The sequence below is a fragment of the Colletes gigas genome, unplaced genomic scaffold (genome assembly GCF_013123115.1).
Source record: "Colletes gigas isolate AHSC1104 unplaced genomic scaffold, ASM1312311v1 Colletes_gigas_Sc00009, whole genome shotgun sequence".
Lineage (NCBI taxonomy): Eukaryota > Metazoa > Arthropoda > Insecta > Hymenoptera > Colletidae > Colletes > Colletes gigas.
Genome location: NW_025106638.1, coordinates 787,283 through 803,497, shown reverse-complemented (window position 1 = coordinate 803,497; position 16,215 = coordinate 787,283). Strand labels below are relative to the sequence as shown.

The 16,215-nt window shown below is 37.0% G+C and overlaps 1 protein-coding gene across 1 annotated transcript in view; it reads right to left on the bottom strand.

Moving 5' to 3' along the window:
- Positions 1-15,768, bottom strand: part of LOC122397512 (nucleolysin TIAR) — a 231,998-nt gene extending 216,230 nt beyond the window's left edge. The window contains exon 1 of the mRNA XM_043396711.1: positions 14,875-15,768. Coding sequence (XP_043252646.1) covers positions 14,875-15,031 — 157 coding nt within the window. The 5' untranslated portion in view covers positions 15,032-15,768. The remainder of the gene's footprint in view (positions 1-14,874) is intronic.
- Between the last annotated feature and the right edge of the window lie 447 nt (positions 15,769-16,215).

Genomic DNA, 16,215 nt, shown 5'->3' with positions numbered 1-16,215 from the left:
GTACAATGTTTACTTCTCACGATAAAAATACAACAAATTCGGAAAATAACATTACAACTATTATATCGTAAGCATCGAGGTTGCATACACAGAATTTAAATCGAATTTTACTATATTTGGAGAGCATATCCTATGACAGATTTGTCACGATTCATTATAGGCAAATCCTTTTTCCCCCACACTCGTACAATGTTTACTTCTCTCGATAAAAATACAGCAAATTCGGAAAATAACATTACAACTATTATATCGTAAGCATCGAGATTGTGTACACAGAATTTAAATCGAATTTTACTATATTTGGAGAGCATATCCTATGACAGATTTGTCACGATTCATTATAGGCAAATCCTTTTTCCCCACACTAGTACAATGTTTACTTCTCACGATAAAAATACAACAAATTCGGAAAATAACATTACAACTATTATATCGTAAGCATCGAGATTGTGTACACAGAATTTAAATCGAATTTTACTATATTTGGAGAGCATATCCTATGACAGATTTGTCACGATTCATTATAGGCAAATCCTTTTTCCCCCACACTTGTACAATGTTTACTTCTCTCGATAAAAATACAGCAAATTCGGAAAATAACATTACAACTATTATATCGTAAGCATCGGGATCGCATACACAGAATTTAAATCGAATTTGATAATATTTGGAGAGTTCACGGTACATTTATTGTGAATATGTACCGAAACAGAATCAGGCGAATTAATACAGAATTAATTTGTTTTAAAAATTAATTATTAACGTGATTAGTAATATCGAATGGTAATATCGAATCGTAAACATGATAAACACGCTCGCGACGAGGATTATGGGGCCAAATTATTGCACGAAATTTTGCGCATTTGCAACAAATTGATTTCAAAAATTTTCTTTCCAGCATCCTGTCGTTTTCCAGCTGACTAATAATGGAAAATTGATGGTTCGTTTTGGCGCGTTATTAATTCAATAGGCGAGTAAGATCAACTCGCGAGGGGTTAAGTATTTTCCGTGACAGCGTACGGCTATTGGCAATCAGTTACACTATAGCTCAAGAGGACATAGTCACGATATTTTTAGATATTATCGTGAAAACGTGCAAGGTCGTTTTTTCTCTCAGACAACCTGATCAATGAAATTGTTTTTAAACATTTATCAAACTCGATAATTCGTCGCGTATGTGGGTTATGTGCAGCTGCCTCGAAATATGCGAATCGATAACAGTGCGGTAAAATGTGACTGCTTCTCGATCATTTAGTTCCAAGCGGCTGGAGCATTCTCCAGAAACTTGTTTAATCTGTGTTCATAAAAATTGCACGCTTCCACGCGAACGAATTGCAACAAAATATTCGCCATAAAAAAAGCATCCACCGCTGCAAGTATTATATTATTGTATTTAAATTTTATTAATTTACATTTTAAGCGTCAGTCTCTTTTCTTTTCTTGAAAATTATACAAAATTATTTAAAGAGACTTTTAATAAATAGCTATGATAAAAATTGCCTAAACGTTTTTCTCCAATGAAGAATTTGAGTTTTCTTTTTAAATTAATATTTCTGCAAACTGAAAATGTTATAATAATTTTGTTTGCAGTGTATCATCGATATATAAAAATTCTGAATCTTCCAATGAAAAAAGCTGAAAATTATTTTCTCGGGAAACTTTCTGGTCTCGATAATGGAACCGATGGTAAAACATTCGGACACGGACAATTTCAGGAACAGCATTAAACCCTTTCTTTATGTTAAATTTCACAATACTCGCCATGAAGTCTAATAGACTGGAATCAACAAACGATTACATTCGCGAAATACTTGCAAACCAAGTCCGTTCCTTTTCGCGAGCATTGCACGTACCAAAAAACACTGACCGAAATGAAACGGTACACGCTTTGAAAAATGGCTTCTAATTAAATCGCGCGCCCAAGGGGTTAAAATTACTGGCTAAGAAGGCGACAAATTCGTAGGTTGAACGCGGCTGGAAAACAACCAGCGCGAGCGTAAAATAATACTCCCGTTGGAAGGTTCAATTTGATCCGAACCCCGGCATCCGGCGCTCTGTGCCAATTAATAACAGCAATTGTCCATAGAATTAACAACGGTAACAGTTGTTACAATAGAATATCGGATTCGGGATCCGCGATCAGCACTCAATATTGAAGGTTACTGTAAACTGGCTGCCGCGGTAATTAATTTATAATCGAATTTAAATGCATCCGCGAGCAGCGGTAACGAACGAGCTCGTTCGGAACGAAGAGTCGCGTCGATAAATCTGCCACACACGAGAGACAGTCCTACGCAAGAGATCGAAACAAACCGCAATCAGGTGGAAGGCGCGGAAAACGCGAAAACTTAATAGGAGCTGCATAAAGTGGCCTCGAAGCAGCCCCGTTGGCAAGAGGCCGGCGACAGGAGGAGGAGGAGCGGATGGTGTGGGTGGTTGGCTCTGGAAGGGTGAATATAGAAAGACGGGGGCTGGTAACCACCCCTGCAAGGTACCTACGTGGCATTCAGCGGCGCGAATGGTGGTGGCGCGGGCTGGCGCGCCAACTAAAATTGAATCTGCGGACGAAACTTCGGTAACCTCGTCAGGAAACCGAAGCTAAAGCCATCCATCGCCTCCGCTTTCGTCGTCGGCCTCTTTCCCGTCGGCGTAGTCATTGTCGACTTCTGTTCTATTTTCCAAAATTCCTGCCTCTTTTCTTCGCACGTGGATTTCGCGATCGCCCACCTTCTCCCCCCAATGATTTTCGACCACAATCGGATCTACACTGGGTTACTCGTTATTCGTACACTCTAATGGTGATTTCTTGTAGATGGAAAGAAAACTAGTTTATTTTATTTCAATGTTAAAATCAAATTTATTGTAATTTCATTTATTAAAAGACTTGATTTGGCTATGCCATGTCGAAAATTGCTACTATATTAGATAAACCTGACAAATTAAAAAATTCAAACGGTTCCGACATCAACTACTGCTACGACCATTCGTATTCCTACACTTTAATGGTGAGTCGCTATAGATGGAAAGAAAACTTGTTTATTTTATTTCAATGTTAAAATCAAATTTATTGTAATTTCATTTATTAAAAGACTTGATTTGGCTGTGTCATGTCGAAAATTGCTCCTATATTAGAGAAACCTGACAAATTAAAAAGTCAAAATGGTTCCGACATCAACTACTGTTACGACCATTCGTATTCCTACACTATAATGGTGATTCGCTATAGATGGAAGGAAAGCTTGTTTATTTTATTTCGATATCATCAGAATCAAATTTATTATAATTTAATTTATTAAAAGACTTGATTTGGCTATGCCATGTCGAAAATTGCTACTATATTAGATAAACCTGACAAATTAAAAAATTCAAACGGTTCCGACATCAACTACTGCTACGACCATTCGTATTCCTACACTTTAATGGTGAGTCGCTATAGATGGAAAGAAAACTTGTTTATTTTATTTCAATGTTAAAATCAAATTTATTGTAATTTCATTTATTAAAAGACTTGATTTGGCTGTGTCATGTCGAAAATTGCTCCTATATTAGAGAAACCTGACAAATTAAAAAATCAAAACGGTTCCGACATCAACTACAATTACAATAATTTGTATTCCTATACTATAATGGTGATTCGCTATAGATGGAAAGAAAGCTTGTTTATTTTATTTCAATATCATCGGAATCAAATTTATTATAATTTCATTTATTAAAAGACTTGATTTGGCTATGCCATGTCGAAAATTGCTACTATATTAGATAAACCTGACAAATTAAAAAGTCAAAACGGTTCGACATCAACTACTGTTACGACCATTCGTATTCCTACACTATAATGGTGATTGGCTATAGATGGAAGGAAAGCTTGTTTATTTTATTTCGATATCATCAGAATCAAATTTATTATAATTGAATTTATTAAAAGACTCTATCGTATTGGCTATGTCAGGGGCCGTTTGAGAAAATACCACGTGTATTTGTTGATTATACTATTTCCTATTATTATACATCTGTATCGATTTTGTAATTGTGCATTACTCATGCATTAATATTAAACAAATTACTTCGTAAATAGAAGTAATACAATTTTATATTAAACAACATTCCTTAAAAATAAAAAGGAATTCATAAAAAACAAGTTTCTTTTCACTTATAGCGAATCACCATTATAGTATACAAATACAAGTGGGAGTATAACTGTAGGTATCAATATTTCGTCTCACTATTGCGTTTTTTGCGCACTAAATAAAGATTTGTGTACTTTGACGACGTCCACAGCGTTACAATTAGTGTTTTCGGAACACCGTTCCTGGTGACAATCGATTAATTTAATAACTTATTAAATATGAATTATTTGATTGACAATCTGGGTTTCCTCGATGTGCTCAAGATCGTGAATCTAAAAGGAAATATTAGTAATAATTTCAGGGAGGTTTTCCGATTGTGCAGAGCCTACATGTTTCAGCCACGAGAAGACTCTGAGGGAACATTGCACAACAGTCCCTTGTTCGAGGAAACCGGCCCATAAAGTAGAGTACAACAGTCCCTTTTTCCGTTGTGTGTGAGCTCGTGATGCGTCAATTGCCATTGAGAGCAGTACGGCTGGAATATTTTCCAGAGAAAGTTAGCTGATATTTCCCAACCGTTCCCGAGTCCCTCAGAAACGTGCAACAACAGACGGGGGATAGTGACGACCTCAAAAATGGCATTGTCCCTTTCGATCGTAGCGTAATATACACGGTGTTCCGTAATATCCACTTCAGGGATGAATTTAGTAATTAAAACGTAAAGAATAAGTTCGTAGAAACGTCGTATTTAATTTCGGTTTTGATTTATAGCGAATTTTCAATGGAATAACTGAGAATTTGATTGTTAACGTCTCCAAGGATTTTATATAATTTTATTTTCGATGAACGTAAATTGAGACAGACGCAAAAGAATTACAAGACTTTAAACCGTCAACAAATAGAAAAGAACGTATAGACGTCAACATAGAGGGTTATTTTAGAGTGAAATATTACATTTTTCTAATTTTGAGAATGTTTTCATTTAGCCACAGTAATGAAAATATCTTTAAAAAAAGAAATATAATTTATTATTTTTCTCAATTTTTGTAGACTCGACTACAATTTTTGCTACGATTTATGAGTTTTATCATTCTTCGATAAACGAAAAACTCTTGCTAATCGATTTCATGGCAGACTTGAAGAACCATAGCCGGTAGCACATCAGGAATTGTTAATATTACAGAAAGCTCCCGATAATCTATAAAGTGACTCGAACATGTGCAAGTAACAATCAGAATACAACAGTTTCTTCAAAGAACGCTGTTTTTTTCATCAATTACATCACTACATTGTATTCGCCAGCAGATTTCAATCTACTTTGTAATTAACATTACCCGTACACTTTGTCGTCCTACTAATTTCACTCAGATATTTCACGCTCATCAACTTTAATTGTTTTCTCCGCAAATTTCCCTTCAAAGGGCGCCATTCGATCAAACGAAGATTTCAATTCTACGTTTACAGCGTACTTTCTCGTCGTGAAATTAAGAAGTTCTAGCCACTTTTCTTTCTGCTTTGACTTTCTCGCTATTTTCTGACACATTTTGAGACCAGCATTTTCTCTTTCTCTCACTATCTCTCTCTCCCGATTTCCGGAATTCAATTATGTGGATTACTACCGTTCTTGAATTGCATTTGTACGAATTTCGCGTGCTGATAACGTTTCTTCGCTGTTATAGTATATCGAGCAAGCAAACAAGCCTACGAGCATTTTAGCTGAAAAACTAGAATGAAAAAATGCCTCGATGCATCGATATTGACGAATAACGAAATAATGTTTCAGATTTTTCGTGAAGATGTTTCTCTATATGCAAAATCCCACTCGTATTTGTATACTATAATGGTGATTCGCTGTAAATGAAAAGAAACTTGTTTTTTATGAATTCCTTTTTATTTTTAAGAAATGTTGTTTAATATAAAACTGTATTACTTCTATTTACGAAGTAATTTGTTTAATATTAATGCACGAGTAATGCACAATTACAAAATCGATGGAGAGGTAGAATAATAGAAAATAAGTATAGCAATCAACAAATAAATGTGGTATTTTTTTAAAACAGTCACCCATTCTAGTATTTAAGCGGCCCAATGGTGCTTAACTTCGTTGATCGGATGAAAACTTTCTTTCTTTCTAAATATTTTTATTCACATAACAATTATACACAAAAAATATAAACATACTAATATGAAAATATTTAATACTTTTGCCTGCAGTCTTCAGTAGTGAATACTTACTAGAAGCTTACCTACTATTATGTCTAGTTTTATTTCCTATGGTGTATTATATTGTATAATATAATATCCTGTTAAGAGTATACAGATTGCGGTATCTTAATTTCTATCAGATACGACATACTTAAGACTAATTTTGGTCCGTATGTAGGAAAATAACATAAAAACCTACTTTCTATGATGAAAACTGGAGTATCAAACGTGGCCTCATTGTTGACAATGTTTCTTTTGAATTTATTCAAACATAAACCCTTAAGTATCTCAATGTATCAAAAAATGGATTTATTTAAAAAACAAGTGAATTCATATGAAACAAGCTTTTTTTATTTGTAGTGAATCACTATTGTAGTGTATGAATATGGAAGTGTATTTGATGTCGAACCGTTTCGATTTTTTAATTTGTCAGGCTTTTATTAACGAAGGAGCAATTCTGTCATGATCTTTAAATTTGCAAATAAGCCAATACGATAAAATCTTTTAATAAATTTGATTCAAGTCTGTTGGGTATTGAAATAAAAATACTGCTTGAAAACATTATTACAATTATAGCTTTCGATTACTGTTACCCATTTAACACTTTGACTCCCACGTCACCCATATATGGGTGACAGGATTTACTACTATGATACTAGAAAAATTAATTCTCAAGTTAAGACGCCGAAGGAAATAAATTTGGATAGAATTTGTGAATTTTAACAAGGTTACAAAAATAAGCAGTGAAACAAATTTTCGGTTATGTAGCTTACAATGGTCTAAAATCAAAATTTTACTTTTACAGAATATTATACGGTTTTGATCTGGCTTTTCTCCATTTGCAGCGAATGCCCCATTAGTGTACAAAGCAGTAGAAGACGATATACAAACGTAAATAGAAATTGTTAAAAATCTTCCAATACACAGTTGTGATCACAGTATGCAAATACCAACGTAACTATGTAGTGGACAAAAATATAATTTCTCGAGGCGAAACAATCGAGGGTCGAAGCGAGAACCGATCGGTCGCGTGCGTCGCAGAGATACGTGTTCGAAGCGTCGGAGGGTGAAAAGGACTACGGAACGGGGGGAGGAGGTGGGGGGAAAGAATGGCCGCGGTAAAAGGGGGAAGTCGTAAGCTCGTCTTTCGACGGTTTCGCCGTCGGCTCGGGGCCAGTATTTAATCCTTAAGTAATTAACGGGATTGATTCGCGCCGGAGTCCGATACGGGGCCAAATGCCGTGATGTCTGGTGGTCTTCGATAAATTCCATGCATCCACTTGCCTACGTAGCTAACGTGCATGCCACGCAGGTAGTATACGTGGCGAAGTGGCACGACGCCGGGACTTGCGCCCTTGTTACGCTCCCACGACACGTACACTTGCGATGTAACGGTAACTACAGTTAGTACGTGCTAAGTGTGCACGGCTAGGGATTGCCCTATTGGCAGCTCCACGTATTCCGCGTTCTGGATTACACATACGTGGATAAACACGCCTCCGTACGCCGCACAGTCGGCCCATTACATACCAAACGCGGTAAAAAAAACTTATTTTAAACCCTTTGTATTCGACCGTACCCTCCGAAGGGACGTCGAAAATCTAGCCAAAGACTCGAACCCCTCTGAAAAGACTTCTGTCTATTATAAAGAACAAAATCATTTAAAAATATGTACATATGTCGGAGAAACAACTTCATCAACCATTGCCCTTTGGGCTACCAAGTCTTTGTCTTGTCGCTCTTTTCATTTGTGTTTGAAACTTTTACCTAAATATATGATCAGGTAATAACTGGATAAAACGGATGGGCCTTTTGCAGAAATTCTTTTAACTCTCTTTTTCTTTCGTACATTTCTTTTTTTTTAAACGTTCCGGTATCTAAACAACCGACTCGACTACCTTCAACAGCCACATTCGAACGTCAACGCCAACCAGAAGCACGTTTGCGTTTTCGATGACAGTCTTCGCATCGATTACATTTAGGTATCGATTAGGGCCAATATAATTTTATTTATTCAACGTGAAGTAACATGAATTTCGATAATAAATACTTTCGATGAAGCTCCATCAACAAATTTGTATTTTCGATTTTTGTCTTATTTTTAAATCTAGAATTTCCTATTAAAATTTCTGTATATTAGGCTATCCTATATATTCGTTTTGTACTACAACTTAAAGCAATATTTTAAACATATAATGGAATTTTATGAAAAACTGTAAACCTCTTCTCGTTCGACAATCCCCTTTCCTTTGGCTATTATATCGTTGATACGAAATTTCTTTCATTTTTTGACATTTTTAAATTGTTTATCTATTAATAAGACTAAAGATTGTTGTATTTCATTCCCTATAAGTCTTGGTTTTATTATATGATGACAAAAATGTTCATGAAATCAAGAAAATTTCGTCCTCTAAGTGTGGATTCTAAGCTTTTTCTAAGCTTTGACACAATATCTATTTGTTACAAATCTTTATGAATCGTTGATGTTTGTTTAAAATTTCAGAAAACCCTTGAACTGACAAATTTTGTTTGCTTTCTATTAAATTACAAATTTTATCCCCGTCAATGTCAGATTATCAAATAGTATCAATTTATAGGACGATCTAATATGTTTCCTTCGAGTTCTCTATTCACATTGCACGAAAGAACAACTAAAGGAATGGAAAATATGCTTAAATATACACAATGGACTCTTCTGGAGGTTACATAGAAAAAGATTTTTTACAAATATTTCTAAACCATTAGAAAATTTTCTTTACCGAGTTTCGTTTCGCTTCACTCTGTATTAATAAACTTGTGTTGGCTTTAATCGATATTTAAATTTAATCGATGCGAGGAATGTCATCGAAAACACAAACGTGCGACTGATTGACGATGACGTTTGCATGTGGCCTTTGAAGGTAGTCGAAATCGTTGTCTGGACACCGGAATGTTTAAAAGAAGAAAATTTCGAATAGAGAAGAACAGAATAAAAAGAGTTTCCAGACGTGAAAGACGTGTTTTATGAAAGAGAAATAATTCCCTCAAAGGACTCGTCGGATTTTGTTGATAATTCTGTTTTTTTTTTTTTTTTAGAATAAAGTTTATTTGAGTTAATAGTCACATTATTGATCCCTTGAAAATATTAAATATCATGAAACGCGTTACGCGACAAAGACTTGAAAATATTACTTTGACATGCATAAATTGCAGGTTAATGAATTCGTCTTGAAAAACACTATCGCATGATCCAAAAAAAAATATATAATTCCATTTAAAAAACGAAACTTCACCATCGTATCTTTGAAATTAATAACATAAATAAAATTTTCGTTTACGCCAAAATAAAGATCCTATTTTATCCTGCAATTTTCATATAAACAATTTCTTCGTATCATCAATAGTTATTGAAGTATCATGACTGTTTTCCTCAAGTTTTCTATTCATATTGCCCGAAAGAATAAATAAAGTAATGGAGAATATGCTCAGTAGTTTTTAATAATTTTAATCTTTCTTATCTAGTATTTTTATTTGAATACCATATTTCGTTTTTATATCTCTCTGCTGCTCAATTTGATTAAAAAATAGGTTCGTTGGAAAATGTACACGGAAAATGCAACCAAGTTGCACGAAATGTTATGGTTAATTGAATTTTGATTAGAAAAAAATGAACGTGCAATATGTGAAATTTTTGAGAAATTGAGAACAATTAAATTCTTGTAAAGTTTACCAACAGAGTACAAGTAATATGATTTCAAAACTATAATAGTTGTAAAGTGATAAGATCGTTTTGCAGTGAATTACCCAATTTTAATATTTAATGTTGGCAGGTATAATGAGTAGTGTAGACCTTGTTCCATCGTTAAATATTTAAGTAGTAAGTCGCGATTTCTACGACAAGAACGATCGAACTTTATCGTTATTTGCTATTATTTCTAAATACAGAGAATTGAAAATCAAAGAAAATAGGCTTGAAACAAATTTAGACGGTTTTAGTTTTTTGGACGGGAACCAAAAGTAATTTATTCCAAAAATTTTCATGGAAAAGTCACTAATAAAAAATTATATTTTAGTACCTAGGATTACTTTAGTCGTAAAAAATAATCATTATCCAATAACTTTTTTTTATTTTCGTTACAACAGTTAGGATGCTTATTTTTCGAACATATTTTACAAACAAATTTTATTACTGAAAATTTCTCGATATTTAAGAACTAAGATATTTAAAATTAAGAAAAAATGTGGAAAAAGGAACATCGATTATTTTATTTTATTTTCGAAAGTAATACTATCCAGAAATTACACGGTCATGAGTTTTCATGAATGTTGCTGTGAAAAATAAGGATTTAGACAAAAATAGATCCTAGGAGAACCGAATCAATAGAAAGATTATTAGACAACAACGTGCAGATTCTCTAGAAGCTCTGGTAACATCGTATTATTCCGCTGAAAGTTTTTAAAAGAGATATGTAATAGTTACAGCAATCAAAAGTTTCTCGAAACTTTAAACGCGTTTTTCTCGAAAGCTTGTTCTCCTTTTATTTTGCAGTGATTGCGAAGAAACAGAGATTCAGATTGACCTGAAATTTTTCTCGCATATGTAAAAAATGTTCCTTTACGCATCGAACTGTAAAAGCCTCTTATTATCAGAAAAAAGGTTCATGAAGCAAGTTTTTTTTTATCTTAAAACCTTCATTTTTCGTATTTGATGCGCCATATATATAATTTTTACACGGTCGTTTGACAAAATTTCGCAATAAAAAAATTGTTTTCGTACACGCTTCAAGCTACCAAAACATCCTGTAAAAGGGAAATTATTTATATTTAACCATATTTTTTTAGATAATCCATTGCAAACAGGCTCGATTTGATTGTCTGCTGGAGGCGAAGTTAGAAATAATAGCGGAGGTATAATGTTTTTCGCGGAACGTGATCGAGTGCTCAGGTAAGCTGCTCGACAGTGAAACCTACTTCAATGCCATATGGAGGAAATACAAGTATAGTAGAAACACAGTGCATTAATCATGTTCAACGGTGGGTGGGTTGAAAGTATCGGACGCGATAAAAAAATAAATACTAAAACTCGGTGAATTTTCTGTTTGTAAAAATAGTGACTTCGTCGATGATACAAAGATTGCTGTTTTATCAATCTTCCATTGTAAAATTACGTTCGAGAAGCAATTCTCATTACCAGGCAATAACAAATGTTTGTCAACTTTTCTTGGTCAGTAATCGTTGTTTACAAAGGTGATTCATGTTTGTCGAACATGAGATACCTAATAAGTTATTTTAGTAACACCTTGGTAACTATAATTTTAGATCATATACGGTGGGACACTTTTTTACGTAGAATTTAATGGTTGAGAAATATTCAACGGATGTAGTGTCCCCTCGAATGCTATGCAAATTTTTACCTTGTATACTAATTAGTGGTAGATCTAAGAATGTATCGTCGATTGCATATCACTCTGGAGGACGTACCGCTACAAACAAGTGCATTAAACAACTTCGCGATGTAAATTCAATGGCAGCGCAGTTTGCAATTAGAGTCATCCTTCTAATCGTGGCAACGAAATTACCGCACTCGACTTACACTAATAACAACAGAATCGGAGCTGCGACACTAAACACAGACCGCGCGAAGACTGACTACGGTCTATATTGTACTGGAATTAATTACGAATTGTATTAGGTCAGACGTTTCTTTTTCAGTTTTCGTCCATATTCTACGTACGTATCAAAGAGAAACTTTTCCCCAAATTATAGACAATTAAACCAAATTAGTTTATAAAGGAGTCCTTCAGTGTGGTGTTCGGAAACCTATTCTTCAGTCAAAAATCAGTTTCGTGGTTTGAGGAACGTTCTAAAGCCACCCAATCGATATATCATTAAATAACGTGTCACTGTATATATTCGTATATAGGAAAACATTTTTTATGTCTATGTAAAACAGTCTCTATTTCTTTTCTGCTCTACAATTCTAAGAGTACCTTTTAAATTTTAGCGTTCAGTTGAATTTATTGCATTTATTAAAAGTAAAGGTTACGATAGACGATTTAAAATCTTTACAGTTCGAAGATTTTTCTCCCTTTTCTCGAACTACCGAAGCTTGGCTGTGATTTTTTATTTCCTTGCTCTTTTAACGGTCGTTCGTGCTTGTTAACACATCGTTGAAAAATTCGATATAAATTTCTCGCGCGCTACCAGGAAATATTCTGGCGGGAGTTGAGAACCGCTGGTCCGGAACACGGAATTACGCGTTCCGACGAAATAATTTCGTTCGGGACGAACGATCGTACGGTTTCATCGTCGCTGACGGGGCACGGTGGGAAAGAAATGCTCAATAAAGGCCACTTACACGACAGAACGTGATACCGTTTCGAAGCGATACGCAATGCTAAAGTATGAAGTAGGGGATTTCGCTCGAACGAAGAAAGATTCTGGCAGAAAACGTCGTTCGAATAGCGACTACAAAGTCCTGGACACGCGCCAACTTTTTTTTTCCCCCCCCCCCCCACGACTTTGTTAAGCCCGCGACCGAGATATACATTTTTAATTAGGCTGTAACCGTTTCGCCGGGGGCTCGCGGTAAATATTTATTAGCTAATAATTACCGCGGTGGGATAATTATTCGACCGTCGGGCACCGAGCCGCGAAAACTACGCGTCGGCAATGGGGAAGAATAAATACTACGCGATATCGACGTTATTACTGCGGTACCGTCTTCGAAACGACGCACAGCTAAAGTCTCGATTAATGCGATGTTCGGTATAGGAAACGATACCAGGTCGCGTTTAACGAGAACAAACATTTTTGTTAACGCAGATTTTTTCAACGTATTTTCGTTCGTCATGACGATACTAAATCAGGAAAAAAATATTTGAAATAACAAATATGGGAGGAGAACTTGGATTCGAAGATATGAAACACAAAATTACGGATTAGAATGATACAAAGGAGAAGAAAATTCAATACTGTTAGAATGCTTGAGAAATTAATGAACATGTTAAGATTGGGTTACTGTATATGTCTATGGTTTGTGAAATAACGAATATGGGAACTTGTATTTGAGGATTTGAAACAGAGAATTACGTATGCTAGGGATATAGATCGAAAGATACGAAGAAGGGGTAGAAAATTCAATCAACACTGTTAAAATACTTAGCAAACTGATAAACATGTTTGAAATTGACTTACGCGAGGTATTTTGGTTCGTTTTGATGATACTAAATCAGGAAAAAAATATTTGAAATAACAAATATGGGAGGAGAACTTGGATTCGAGGATATGAAACACAAAATTACGGATTAGAAAGATACGAAGAAGAAAATTCAATACTGTTAGAATACTTGAGAAATTAATGAACATGTTAAGATTGGGTTACTGTATATGTCTATGATTTGTGAAATAACGAATATGGGAACTTGTATTTGAGGATTTGAAACAGAGAATTACGTATGCTATGGATGTAGATTGAAAGATACGAAGAAGGGGTAGAAAATTCGATCAACACTGTTTAAATACTTAACAAACTGATAAACACGTTTAAGACAGGTATGTTTAAAATTGCTATGTAAATATATATATTTGTGAAGTAACAAATATGGGAATAGAATTTGATCTGAAACACAAAATTATGTATGCTAGGAATATGAATCGAATGATACGAAGAAGGGGAAGAAAATCCAACAAACACTGCTAAACTACTTAACAAACTATCAAACACGTTTAAAACAGGTATGTTTAAAATTGACTCATTGTAAGTGTAAATGTATATGTTTGTGAAATAACAAACATGGGAACAGAACTTGATCTGAACCACAAAATTACGTATGCTAGGAATATAGATCGAAAGGTACAAACAAGGGGAAGAAAATTCAACACTGTTAAAATACTCAACAAACTATCAAACACGTTCAAAACAGTCATGTTTAAAATGTATTTCCTTAAAATTGTAATCAATCCCTGTATTCCACGTACTCGAATAACGCGATTAATTTTTGGGGTCTATTACTCGCAGTAATCGAAATCTGCATATTCCAATTTCGATATACTGGTCGCACGCGGCGTCTCCTTTACTTGGAATTGAAATACAAAATTACGCTGGTTCGCCAAAGTGTTAAAATCGTCAAAGAAGCCGATACCGTGGTAAACAAACACCGTCGCGGAGTTTAATTGGTTGCTTCAGACGCGACGTCCGTGGAAGCAGACTGCAAAATTGATTCGACAGATCTCTTCGACGAGAGGAAACTTTCAACGCTCGATAAGATCATCGAAATTTCAAATGGAACTTTTACTATTTCACCGTAAATAACGTTACCTCGTCGCGGGTCGAAACATTTTTACGGGGAACAGCCCCGGTGTATCGATATTTTACGGGGTGGATCGAGGTAACCGGAAGTGGAAAATACCCTCGAAGCATCCGAAATTGGGTTTCTGCGCGTGCCCTTAGCGGTTTCGGTTCCACGTGGCGAATAGTCGACCGGCGTAAACAAAAAAACTGGTAGCGGGATCGCCGCGGTGGCACTTAACCGGTACGGAAGGCGATCACTTATCCGAGTATTATCGTTTCCGTGTCTCCCGGGGGAAGTGGTTCTGTTAAAATTTGACCGTGAATCCGTACCTGATTTGTTGGTGGCTGTTGCAGCGTGGGTGAGCGTGGCAGCCGCGGTCAGCTTAGGCGGTTCGATCTTCTGGGGCACGCTGTGCGCCGGTATGGGGCCCGGGTTCGTCATGGTGGTCATCGTGGTGGGCATCATCAACGTCGACATGGTCAGCATCTTCTCGGCGCTGTTGCGTCGCCGTGGCGAGCTTCTCTTTCGGCGATACGTCACGCGACTGTGGAGGGTTACTCTTCCGCTGCACAACAGGCAATTCTCACGCTGATCGCGATCACTGCGGCGTGCGTAGATCGACGGTGACCGTGGATCAATCGGTGGCTCTCATCTCCCGCGAGCCTGGCATCGGTCTCAATCGTCTCGATATCTGGCGACGTCACAAAGATCGCGGCCTTCCACCTCGCGACATTTACATCGCAATTCCTCCACTCGGCTACCCCGCGATAAAGCGACACGACCAGCGTACGGGGGGAGGTGCACCTTTCGACAAAAAACTTCACGATCGTGCGTCAGTGGTTTCACGATCCACGGGACCGCATCCCGGAACGATCGCACGTGATCCCGACGCGATCCAACGAAGAGCACACAATAAATTCACAAAAGTCGTTCCTGGTTCTTCCAGGTTTCAGCGGGTTCTTTCTTCTCTTTTTTTTTTTTATAACACTTGCACTTTCCGGAGAACGCACGCGGCGCGTCTAGACGGAGCGACACGGCGACACGCGTCGCGACGACCGATATCGTTGGCACTCGACCGGTTTGCGACGGGGAAACGTCATCGAGTAGAGCGGATATCTCGACGTACAGGTGTTTGCGTCGCGGGGGCGTCGAGAGAGGGGTCCGGGGGAGGGGGAGAACGAGAGAGAGAGAGAACGCGTGTGTGTATGTGTGTGTGTGTGTATGTGTGTGAGAGAAAGAGAGAGAGAGAGAAAGTCGAGAGGAACGGCGACGTCGACGACGAGTAGAACGACGGCGACGACGTTCTCTACGCTCTCCACGCTGCGCGCGTTACGTCACGTCCGGCCGAGCGTAGAGTCGGAACTCGTCTGGCGGGGAGAGCGCGAAGGGACGCCTGCCTTTGCCTGCCTGCCAGCCTGCCAGCCCTGGACGCCCGCCGTCGCGACGCCCAGAGGCGCCGGCGTTCCCGAGCGTCCGCGAAATCGCACGAGTTAAGACGCGAGCCAGCAGTCGCTCGCTCGCCGCCAGGCTGAAAGGGTTGCTCGATGCGGCGGCCTATGCACCAGTGCGCAACGTCCTTTACAAATATTTACGAGTCCTATTTTCCATTTTTTTGGTTCCTCGTTTTATTCTCGTTGCGTTGATAATCGTGGAACGAATTTTATTTCGAT